This window comes from Dreissena polymorpha, chromosome 11 (assembly GCF_020536995.1).
Source record: "Dreissena polymorpha isolate Duluth1 chromosome 11, UMN_Dpol_1.0, whole genome shotgun sequence".
In the NCBI taxonomy this organism is placed as follows: domain Eukaryota; kingdom Metazoa; phylum Mollusca; class Bivalvia; order Myida; family Dreissenidae; genus Dreissena; species Dreissena polymorpha.
Genome location: NC_068365.1, coordinates 62,650,196 through 62,663,339, shown reverse-complemented (window position 1 = coordinate 62,663,339; position 13,144 = coordinate 62,650,196). Strand labels below are relative to the sequence as shown.

Here is a 13,144-nt window from a genome sequence, read left to right as displayed (position 1 = left end):
CGGTTGACCCATGACATATATTGCACAGCACAGGTCTACATTCTTCAAGCCCGGTTGACCCATGACATATATTGCACAGCACAGGTCTACATTCTTCAAGCCCGGTTGACCCATGACTTATATTGCACAGCACAGGTTTACATTCTTCAAGCCCGGTTGACCCATGACATATATTGCACAGCACAGGTCTACATTCTTCAAGCCCGGTTGACCCATGACATATATTGCACAGCACAGGTCTACATTCTTCAAGTCTGGTTGACCCATGACATATATTGCACAGCACAGGTCTACATTCTTCAAGCCCGGTTGACCCATGACATATATTGCACAGCACAGTTCTACATTCTTCAAGCCCGGTTGACCCATGACATATATTGCACAGCACAGGTCTACATTCATCAAGTCTGGTTGACCCATGACATATATTGCACAGCACAGGTCTACATTCTTCAAGTCTGGTTGACCCATGACATATATTGCACAGCACAGGTCTACATTCTTCAAGCCCGGTTGACCCATGACATATATTGCACAGCACAGGTCTACATTCTTCAAGCCTGGTTGACCCATGACATATATTGCACAGCACAGGTCTACATTCTTCAAGCCTGGTTGACCCATGACATATATTGCACTGCACAGGTCTACATTCTTCAAGTCTGGTTGACCCATGACATATATTGCACAGCACAGGTCTACATTCTTCAAGCCCGGTTGACCCATGACATATATTGCACAGCACAGGTCTACATTCTTCAAGCCCGGTTGACCCATGACATATATTGCACAGCACAGGTCTACATTCATCAAGCCCGGTTGACCCATGACATTCCACATACAAATTGTGTAATGTGAAAATGGGTTTGATGCCAAATGCAACAAGCGTAGCTACAGACAAGACAGCTATATTCAGGTTTCATGGTTTCATTTACCCTTTACCACTTAGATACATATTTTGACAAATGTGTAGTCCCATAGAAAGTTAAATCTAATTAAATACCTTGGTTACTAAATTCAAGTTTTACATGCTTCATTTCCAACCCTTAGATACTGATGAGCAGCAAAAAGCATAAAACCTGAACAGACTGCAAGTTACTCACAGGCTCCTTGCAAAAGCCATTTTCACTGTGCTTCTTATGGGGGAAAGGGTTAACAGACAGGGTAGCTCATGACCAGGCTGTGTGAATGTACAGGCAGGTCCGGAGATCAACTGGCCGGATATAGCATTAGACACGTTTTTGTATGACAATCCTCATATTTCTGTCACTCCTCATTCATATATTGGCCAAAGTCCAACATCACAAAAGAATCAAACAAACAACTACAACAGGAGCCGCTGTCTTATATAGTTTCAATCAATCAGATTAATTCTTCAAACTTATTGTTTTTCCATTCCTTTGCTAAGGCAATTTCCCTGCAAAATTTTTGTTCACCCATAAAGGACAAGTATAAGAGGTTAGAACTCAAGAAATAAAACAAAATCTAGTAAAATATATACCCTGTCGCAAAGGCAATTATGTATTGAAGCATATGCTATGCTTATATATCATGCAGAGCATATTTTAAGCCTTTAATATGATTATATTAGATGATTTGTAACATACTTTGTGTATCTCATAGTTGAAGCAATTCTGAAAATAAATTAATAAAACTAGAAACACATGATTTCAACATAGTACTGCATATATCTTTCATAAAAAGCGCACATATTCTTATCATATCAAAAAAGAGCCCATGGCATTCAATTAAGCCATGTTTTGGGAAACAGGGCTTAATTCTTGGGTGTAAAGTGTAATCAAGTTTAAGCCTGTTTGCATAGCTTTATCTGGGACGACAATTTCCGTCTTATTTGGATTTTCATTTAGAAGAGACATTCCTTAAACTAAAAATTCCATTAAAGGCAGAAAGTGTTGTCCCAGATGTTGACTACATTTTTGGATATTGAGATTTGCTAGTCCTATGCCCAACAGGTGATCAAGTAGCATAGAGACAGTTTTTGAAAAGGAAACAGTGTTATAATAATCCACACTCATGGAAAACTAGGCTTAAAGCATTTGAGTAAGTCAGGTACAACACTTTCTTTTTATAGAATTTTTTGTTTAAAGCAAAAGTATATAAACGAACACAGAAAGTGTTGTCCCTGATTAGCTTGTGGCGACTGCACATGATAAACTGGGACTTATTAATGCACAAGAATTAAGCTTAGTTTTCCCTTAGAGTGTGGCTCTATTTCAGACATGGCAAAGACCACAACAAGTTACAGGCCAGACTGTCCTGAAAGGAAAACAAATAACACGCCAGTTGTGTACTTCACCGTCCTTAATTATCAGTGTTACCCAAAGAAGGCATAGGGGCATGGCAAAGTAAATTCTAAAAGGGCATTTTAATGCATTGATTCAAGAAAGGGCAAAAAATTGCACACAAAGCTGGATTTTGGGACAATAAATTTGGCACGTTTGCTTCTGTTTAGGGAAAATATTTATACCTATAAACATACATGCTTTTGTGATAGTGATGTATCAAACTAGGATTAATTAATATATATATAATATGTTTACCTTTCAATATCTTTCATTTCACTAACATTCCATTACAGTAAACTGTATTGAGTTTACAAAGATAATACAGCAGAATATGCAAATGAATCTGATTATACACAGATCCACTAGCATATAAATTGAACCGTGTTTGTTTTGTCCATTTTCGAAACAATAATCTTGTTTGATGTTGTCTTCTTCCCGAGTACTCTGAACTCTAATTTACAAACACTTGTTCTGTGACATACATTCAATATATAAATTTATATTAATTTATTGTTATTTGTATCTAAAACACATCTTTATCATTGAATGACACACACTTTTCATAAATCCATACTAATTATATGATGCCTGTCATGAATTCTATAGTAATTTGTCATTTTTGCTGAGCATCGTAATTTCTTTAAATTGTCTGCCATCTTGGAATCACATTTGCAAGATGTTTGCAATGCAAAGAAAAATCGTAAATGTCCGTCTACTTTCGCGAACCAATAATTAAGTTTTTTGTAATTCTGCGAAAACTCGATACGCCCCATTAACGTTTGGAATCATTCTTGGAATGTATTGATGCCACGAAATAATGTTGCTGTGAAAACTGCAAGAGGGTTACAATCTTTGAAAGTACAAATTACGGGAAGTAAGTCAGAAAATCTTGCCTTTCACCATAGGCCTTTTGAAATGTTTGTAGGCAAAGTCCGACAGGCTTTCGCCACGTCTTTTTATTTATGACAAGGAACAAGATACCACATACTTGGGGGAGTCCATATCTTCATGTTCGCCTGCGCCTGGAACAGAATTCACAAGCTCCTGTAAAGAAGGCCGCAGCTTCGTAGAATCTCCGTCACGGGACCGCAATTTCTTGCGAGATTTGGGCAGCGTGGAGACCTGACCCTGTGCCTGCCGTTTGTTGGGCATCTGCCCGTAAGGGACGATGTGTCGCGGGCGCTTCTTCAGCAGAAGTGTCACCTCCTTTGGGTTCTCCTTGAGAAGATTTACCAGCTTTTTCAGTGACCAGCCTGCCTGGAAATCACACACAAGCTTTGGATTTAAGTGAGACAAGAGGTCCATGGGCCCTAAGGCCTCTAGAGTGTTAATAAGGTAAATGTTGATGACATACAAAAGATGGCAGATAATGAATATTGAACAAAATGTGATTTTAAAAGCTCAGATGAACAAAAAACACAAAGTCTATGTTGGAAAATAACCTATTTTGTTTTTGTTTTAAACACTTACCACGATCTGATTGTTGACCTGTATCACCTCATCTCCTTTTTCAATCTTTCCACAGAGGTCAGCTGGGGACTGAAACATTCAAACCATGTTAAGCACTAAGTTGTACCTCAAAGTACTGAAATATTCAAACACAATTGTACTGAGTTATAAATACCTTGAACTGCTGCAAAATTCAACCCATATATAGTACTTAGTTACACCCTAAACTGCTGCACAATTCAACTTATATAAATTACTTAGTTACACCTTAAACTACTGCAACATTCAACTCATATAAAGTACTTAGTTACACCCTAAACTGCTGCAACATTCAACCCATATACAGTACTTAGTTACACCCTAAAAAACTGCTGCAACATTCAACTTATATAAAGTACTTAGTTACACCTTAAACTGCTGCAACATTCAACTCATATAAAGTACTAAGTTACACCTTAAACTACTGCAACATTTAACTCATATATAGTACTTAGTTACACCTTAAACTACTGCAACATTCAACCCATATATAGTACTTAGTTACACCCTAAACTGCTGCAACATTCAACTAATATAAAGTACTTAGTTACACCTTAAACTACTGCAACATTCGGCTCATATAAAGTACTTAATTACACCCTAAACTGCTGCAACATTCAACCCATATACAGTACTTAGTTACACCCTAAACTGCTGCAACATTCAACTCATATAAAGTACTTAGTTACACCTTAAACTGCTGCAACATTAAACTCATATAAAGTACTTAGTTACACCTTAAACTACTGCAACATTCAACTCATATAAAGTACTGAATTACACCTTGAACCACTGCAACAGTCAACCCATATATATTACCTAGTTTACACCTTGAACTTCTGAAACAGTTAGACACAGTCAAACCAGATATTTTACCTCAAACTACTGACACATTTGAACCCTATTGTTCTTAGTTACACTGCAAGCTACTAAAACATGAAAACCCAAATGTACTAAGCTTTACCTTTCTCGAGCTACTGACCATGAAAACCTGAGTGTTCTCTGCTACACCTCTCACAAGCTACTGAACATGTATTCTAACAAACAACTGAAACATTCAAACCTTAATGTGATATGTAATCTAACAAACTACTGAAACATTCAAACCTTAATGTGATATGTAATCTAACAAACTACTGAAACATTCAAACCTTAGTGTGATATGCAATCTAACAAACAACTCAAACATTCAAACCTTAGTATGATATGTAATGTAACAAACAACTGAATTATTCAAACCTTAGTGTAATATGTAATCTAACAAAACTACTGATACATTGAAGCTTTAGTGTGGTATGTTATCTAACAAACAACTGAATTATTCAAACCTTAGTGTGATATGTAATATAAAAAACAACTGAAACATTCACACCTTAGTGTGATATGTAATCTAACAAACTACTGAAACATACACACCTTAATGTGATATGCAACCTAACAAACAATTGAAACATTCACACTTTAGTGTGATATGTTTTCTAACAAACTACTGAAACATTCAAACCTTAGTGTGATATGTATAGTATGATATGTAATCTACAAACTACTGAACCATTCAAGCTTAAGTCTGATAATTATGTTATCTAACAAACTACTGAAACATTCAAACCTTAGTGTGATATGTAATCTAACAAACAACAGAAACATTCACACCTTAGTGTGTGTGTGATATGTAATCTAACAAACAACTGAAACATTCACACCTTAGTGTGATATGTAATCTAACAAACAACTGAAACATTCACACCTTAGTGTGTGTGATATGTTATCTAACAAACTACTGAAACATTCAAACCTTACTGTGTGTGATATGTTATCTAACAAACTAATAAAACATTCAAACCTTAGTGTGATATGTAATCTATCAAACTACTGAAACATTCAAACCTTAGTGTGATATGTAATCTAACAAACAACTGAAACATTCACACCTTAGTGTGACATGTAATCTAACAAACAACTGAACATTCACACCTTAGTGTGATATGTAATCTAACAAACAACTGAAACATTCACACCTTAGTGTGATATGTTATCTAACAAACAACTGAAACATTCAAACCTTAGTGTGATATGTTATCTAACAAACAACTGAAACATTCACACCTTAGTGTGATATGTTATCTAACAAACAACTGAAACATTCACACCTTAGTGTGATATGTTATCTAACAAACTACTGAAACATTTAAACCTTACTGTGTGTGATATGTTATCTAACAAACTACTGAAACATTTAAACCCTATTGTTAGTAGCTATCCCTCAAACTACTGAAACATTCAAACCCTATTGCAATTAGTTAGCCCTAAAACTACTTACCTACTGAAAAGTTCAAACACTAATGTACTTAGTTATAACAGAAGAAACTGAAAAACTGGTAAATTATACCTCAAGCTACTAAAACATTCAAACAGTACTGCTAAGTTATATATAAAAACAAGAGATGTGTTTGTCAGAAACACAATGCCCCCTATTGCGCCGCTTTGAAGCCATATATTTGACCTTAAAGGATGACCTTGACCATTCACCACTCAAAATGTGCAGCTCCATGAGATACACATGCATGCCAAATATCAAGTTGCTTTCTTCAATAATGCAAAAGTTATTGCAAAACTTTAACCAAGGTTAAGGTTTTGGGACACACACAATGAATGAATGAATGACAGACAGGCCAAAAACAATATGCCCCCAATCTTTCAATCTGGGGGCATACAAATGAAATTGTTCAATGAACTCACACAGGAAAATACATCCAAAAGATACCAACAACTATTAATGCCCTAAACAAACAGATAATATTTAATGAATCCAAATGAATATGTATAAGCTTTTTAGGTAGAAAGACAATCCCTAGTGGGCAAGTCCTGTGTTAAATTACTTCAACTGCAGTAAACAAACATACAGTCATGTGGAATGGGTCAACTACTTAGATACCAAACAGGATAGAATCAATGGTTTTGTTTTGTTTCTTTCATCAGCTGACCAGATAACATACAAAAACTGTACACAAGAAAATGGGCTTGTCACAGGTATTAATTTATAATGAAAGTACCAGCATATATGTTGGTCCAAGTCAGTGTTTGTTTATTCACGTTTTATTTGGAAAGGAGCCCTTTGGATTGGGAAGAGCATGTTGTCTAACATTTGTTAGGTTTTTTCCTTATAAATAATATAAAATGGAGAATATTAGTGTCTTTCTTCACATTATATTTAACTCAATAAAATAGATAGAAGATAAACTTACATTAGAAATTATAAAAAGAAAACTAAACATTTACTTGGGAATTTTTGTAAGCAATTTAAAAAATATATATACTTCTTGAAACTGGCGATTGGCTAAAATTTTGCTAAAAATTCTAACAAACTAAAACACATTTCCAGAAAACATTCATAAGTTATTAAAGGTTCCATTGATATTTTTTAAGTCAAATGGAAATCCATACAGGCTTTGTCAGATAAACTAACAATTCTTAATACTTGACCTTGAAGAAAGTATGACATTGAGCAATAAGGATTTGGGTTAAACGAGCTGCGTCATCATTCTAGAAATGATTATCTAGGAATATGAGCAGGACTCTAGAAAACGAGGCTCTATGCCAGTGCATACATAATTATACCAGATCAGCCTGTGCCGTCAGCGCAGGCTAATCACGGACGACACTTTTGGCTTTTATAGCGCTATTTGTTTATTGGAAGTCTTTTATTTACAAAAGTCCAGTCTCATCCAGAAAGTGCCATCCCTGATTAGCCTGTGTGGACTACACAGGCTTATCTGGGATGGCACTTAAGGCATATGTATTTAGCCCTGTTTTTCAAAACTCTTTTCATATAAAAGTAATATTTAAATCAACCTGAACCTCAACAAGTTACAGATACATCCTTGAAATAAAACACTTGACCTTTGACCTTGAATTGTTACATTGATCTTTGACTGAGTACTTTGGAATTTGCACTGAACACAGTGTATTGTCATGGGCAATAATTAATTTTAAGTTATCTTAAAATCCATACAGACTTTTAAAAAGATCTAAAGATGATATCAATCAGAACTTAACCTGTTACTAGTACTATATGCAATTATGTGCTAAATTAATAGTGCAGTTGCTGAGTGTTATTTTATTTAGCTTTCAAGTTTCTGTTGTTGTTTGTTAAACAGAAACTATGACAATATGGTTTAAATTTCATTAATATATCTGCAAGAACTGTAAATACTGATGTATATTTATTGCCACTTTTTTTTTGTTAGGTCAAAACATGCCTTGGTTTACCCTTGTTATTACATAAACAAGAGGGCCTCAAAGGCCCAAAGTCGCTCATCTGAGATAACAAGATTTTATTGGGACAAATCTTGTGATCAAGTTTCATGAAGATTGGACAATAAATGTGGCCTCTAGAGTGTAAACAAGGGTTTACTAAAGCCATATAAGGAAAAATGCCCCGCCCCCTGATGGCCATGTTTTTCAACCAACCCGCATAATTTTTAAACTCTTCCAAGATATTATCGGGATGAATCTTCTAACCAAGTTTCATGAAGATCGGACAGTAAATGTGGCCTCTAGAGTGTTAACAAGGTTTTACAATAGCTATATAAGGAAAAATGTCCCGCCCCCTGGTGGCCATGTTTTTAACCAACCGTCATCATTTTCGAAATCGTCCAAGATATTATTGGGATGAATCTTCTTACTATGTTTCAATCAAGATTGGACAATAAATGTGGCCTCTAGAGTGTTAACAAGATTTTACTATAGCCATATAAGGAAAAATGCCTCGCCCCTTGGCAGCCATGTTTTTCAAGCAAAGGTTACCATTTCTGAACTCATCCAAGATATCATTGGGACAAATCTTCTGAGCAAGTTTCACGAAGATCGGAAAAAAATGTGGCCTCTAGAGTGATAACAAGGTTTTACTTTAGCTATATAAGGAAAAATGCCCCGCCCCCCTGGCGGCCATGTTTTTCAACCATCTGGCATCATTTTTGAACTCGTCCAAGATATTATTGGGATGAATCTTCTGACCAATTTTCATGAAGATCAGACAATAAATGTGGCCTCTAGAGTGTTAACAAGATTTTACTATAGCCATATAAGGAACAAGATGCGTTTGTGAAACACAATGTCTCCCTATATGACGTTTGACCTTGAAGGATGACCTTAACCTTGACCCTTCACCACTCATAATGTGTGTTTCATGAGATACACATGCATTTCAAATATAAAATTGCTAGTTTCAATATTGCAGAAGTGACATTACATGAGCAATTTTGACCCATATATTTTACCTTGAAGGATGACCTTGACCTTGACCTTTCACCACTCAAAATGTGCAGCTCCATGAGATACACATGCATGCCAAATATCAAGTTGCTATCTTCAATATTGCAAAAGTATTCATAAAATAAGCGATTTTGGCCACATATATTTGACCTCTGACCTTGAAGAATGACCTTGACCTTGACCTTTCACCACTCAAAATGTGCAGCTCCATGAGATACACATGCATGCCAAATATCAAGTTGCTATCTTGAATATTGAAATACTGCAAAAGTGTACATTAAATTAGCGATTTTGACCCATATATTTGACCTTTGACCTTGAAGGATGACCTTGACCTTGAGCTTTCACCACTCAAAATGTGCAGCTCCATGAGATACATATGCATGCCAAATATCAAGTTGCTATCTTCAATATTGCAAAAGTTATTGCAAATGTTAAAGTTGGCACAAACAGACCAACAGACCAACCAAACAACCAACCAACAGACAGGGCAAAAACAATATGTCCCCCACTACTATAGTGGGGGACATAAAAATGCCCCGCCCCTTGGCAGCCATGTTTTTCAAGCAAACGTAACCATTTTCAAACTCATCCAAGATATCATTGAGACCAATCTTCTGAACAAATTTCATGAAGAATGGACAATAAATGTGGCCTCTAGATTAGGCAAATGTTGACGGCGCATGACAGACGATGGAAGACGCAGGACGCACAAAAAGCGATCACAAAAGCTCACCATAAGCACGTTGTGCTCAGGTGCGCTAAAACACATGAGCATGTGGCTAGAATAGTGCTTACATGTAAACTGCATCTTCATTCAATATTCATCTAATAATATTATACTAAACCTGTATGATTTATAATTTCTAACATTATTGACACCAACAATCTCAAGTAGAAAAACAACTAAAGTTTCCCCATTTTGTGTTAAAATTTGGAAAGTTCCAAGACTAACAGTTAAATGTAACTGTGCTAGAAACAAGGATCCAATAATGTTAAAGCTTATACTGAGGCAAAATATTCATACTCACCATGTCTTTAACGCCGCTAATTACATGTACACCATCGTAGGAGAACAGCAAGTGCATTCCCTGGAATCAGAAGGACACCTTAAATCTATTTGTACCTGGCTGTGATAAAACGATTTTCATGTCAGTATGTAAAGTCCACCCACGCTAATCAGGGACAACACTTTCCGTATTAAGGAAATATTTTGTTTCAGGAATTCTCTTTTGAAGGAAAATCCAGTGAGGCCCATGCTAATCTAAGACAATACTTGATGCACATTCATTAGGCTCCGTTCCACAGCATAAAAGCTCATTTAACAAGAGCTGTCAGAGGACAGCGAGCTCGACTTTTCGAGTGCTTGAAAGTATAACGTAAGAGGAAATTGTTCATATTCAATAATTTATTAGGCGATCTTTCAAAAATAAAAAAGGAAAAAAAATAATAATGTTTTTTTTTGGGGGGTGGGAGGGTAGGGTGGGGTAGGGGGGGACTGAGAGGGGGGTATAATGTGGGGTGGGGTAATTTATTAGATGATGTTTAAAAAAAGAAAAAAATGGGGGGGGGGGTAGGGGGGGGAGTGAGAGGGGGGTATAATATGTTTAAAAAAAAGGGGGGGAGGGATTCTGGTAGGGGCGTGGGGTATTGTTTGGGTGGAATCAATTGTGGTATTCAGGTAAGTGTTGTTTTGTCAAAGTAATAATAAAATGTGATCATAAATAAAAAAGTTATGGCAATTTAAGCATTAAAGTTCAATTATCTAAGTGTAAAAGGGGCCATACTTATGTCAAAATGCTTGACACAGTGGTCTGCTCTTGTTTATAGGTTGGGGTCATGTTGGTTAACAAGTATGCAACATATAAAAGCAATATGTTAAAGGATATAGAACATATTTGGGGTAGTACACAAACTTTAACATAGATTTATCAATAATATGCATATTCTAAGTATAAAAGGGGCAATAATAATGACAAAATGCTCATTAGAGTTGTCAACTCTTGTTTATAGGTTGGGGTGATGTTGGTAAACAAGTATGCAAAATATAAAAGCAATATGTCAAGGGACAATGAAAATAAATGGAGAAGTACGAAAACTTTAACATTTGCTGCATATTCTAAGTGGAAAAGGGGCCATAATTATGACAAAATGCTTGATAGAGTTGTCAACTCTTGTTTATAGGTTGGGGTCATGTTGGTAAACAAGTATGCAAAATATGAAAGCAATATGTCAAGGGACAAAGAAAATATTTGGGGTAGTACGAAAACTTTTACATTTGCACGCAGACGCCGGGGTGAGTAGGATAGCTCTACTATATATATTTCATATATAATAGTCGAGCTAAAAATTACATTCATACAACCACAGATACTGTTTAGCCCCAATGGGAAATATACTCACTAATCTCTTTTGTCCAAGACTCATTTATGTCTGAACATTAACTTTCAGAGCTATAGATATAAATTGGCTAGAAAGACCATTTAAAATATATGGTATGAGCCCTGTCATGATAAAATTAGCCATTTACACAATATCTATGGTCATAAGGCACCCTGTCTTCTAGTGAGACCACGAAACCTTGCATCATTTTTATAGTTGACAGGGAAGCTCCTGCCAAAATGCGCAGGCTGGTCTAGAGCTACACTTGTCACATATGGCTTAAAACACATTTTCAAATAATGCGGATCGTATCATGAAATTTAGATTGTCTTATGTATGAAGAGTGAAATATCTATGACATGAATATTCCTGCACATATTGTAATGCACTAAAAGTTAAGAATAATAATAATTATCACCACGCTTTTTGAAAAGCGTGGGGATATTGTGGTTATCTCCGCCGTCCGTCCGTCCTGGCCACTATCTCCTCCTACACTACAAGCACTAGAACCTTGAAACTTACACACATGGTAGCTATGAGCATATGTGCGACCCTGCACTATTTGGAATTTTGATCTGACCCTGGGTCAAAAGTTATGGGGGTTGGGGTGGGGCCAGGTCAGAGATTTTCACTCATTTTTTTATGTTATTTTACATTAACTTCTTAATTTCTACACCCATTTACTTCAAATTGATACTGAACATCTCTTATGACAATACGGTCAATCTCAATTATGCATGGCCCCATTACCAACCCTGGGGTGCCCTCGCCCACATAGACCATGCTTACCCAAAATTGCCTTTTACTATAAATTCTTCAATTCTACACCGACTTACTTCAAATTGATACTGAACATGTCTTATGACAATACGGTCAATCTCAACTATGCATGGCCCCATTATCAACCCTGGGGCGCCCCCTGGGTCAAACATGCGGCGTGGGGATACGCGTCAACCTCTGCAGCGCCATTTCTAGTTAGGAAAATGTAAGTGCAGATGAAATATTATTTTCAAAACTTAAACATTTTTAACAAGATGTTTAATGTTGACCAGTACCAAGGCCAATTGTATGAAGCCTATAAGTAGCGAAAATTATTATATCAAAATGGTATTTGCAATATTATCAAGGTTACGTTCATCAATAACTCTCTCAACTGGAACACAAACAAAACATCAAATGATTTTTGAAAGAAAATCAACCAGACCATAATTCAAATGTTAACTGTCAATTTATTAATTTGTTTCCATGTTTCGCCCTTATGCCAGTAACTGACAACTGCCCTACTGGAATCATAGAAAGGGAAAATGGCTGTATCAATATATTAATGTTTTAAAGACTTCAGCAACATGAGCAAGGTGGAAACCATCAGAATTGTACAGGTCAAAGCATATGTCGAAGTCATGAAAAGCCTCTATAAACTAGTCTTTTTTTTAAAGTAGATTATATTGCTTTAAGGTTAAGTATATAATTATTTTATCACCAGAAATCATAAATGATGTTTAATAAATAAAATAAAATATCAGTCTCTCTTAAGTTCAAATTAAGCTCAATTTTGCAATTTGAATATGTGTATTTCCCAGTTTATGAGATCCTTCCATGCCTCAGCCAGCTATCAACGTGGAAACAGAGTGTGTCCCATCACTACTTCCTAATTAACTTTTAAGACTCAAACAAATTTGGAATATATTTCGAAG

General features: G+C 35.9%; 1 protein-coding gene across 4 annotated transcripts in view; it reads right to left on the bottom strand.

Annotated features, from left to right (window-relative positions):
* The window catches only part of LOC127851739 (connector enhancer of kinase suppressor of ras 2-like), an 87,143-nt gene that overhangs the window by 58,620 nt on the left and 15,379 nt on the right, over positions 1-13,144 (bottom strand). For 3 of the 4 annotated variants that reach the window (XM_052385602.1, XM_052385605.1, XM_052385604.1), the window contains exons 6-9: positions 10,100-10,159; positions 3,777-3,845; positions 3,295-3,563; positions 1,608-1,634 (exon numbers count right to left, since the gene is read on the bottom strand). In XM_052385602.1, the coding sequence (XP_052241562.1) occupies positions 1,608-1,634; positions 3,295-3,563; positions 3,777-3,845; positions 10,100-10,159 (425 nt within the window). The remainder of the gene's footprint in view (positions 1-1,607; positions 1,635-3,294; positions 3,564-3,776; positions 3,846-10,099; positions 10,160-13,144) is intronic. The other variant, XM_052385603.1, reaches the window with a different exon arrangement.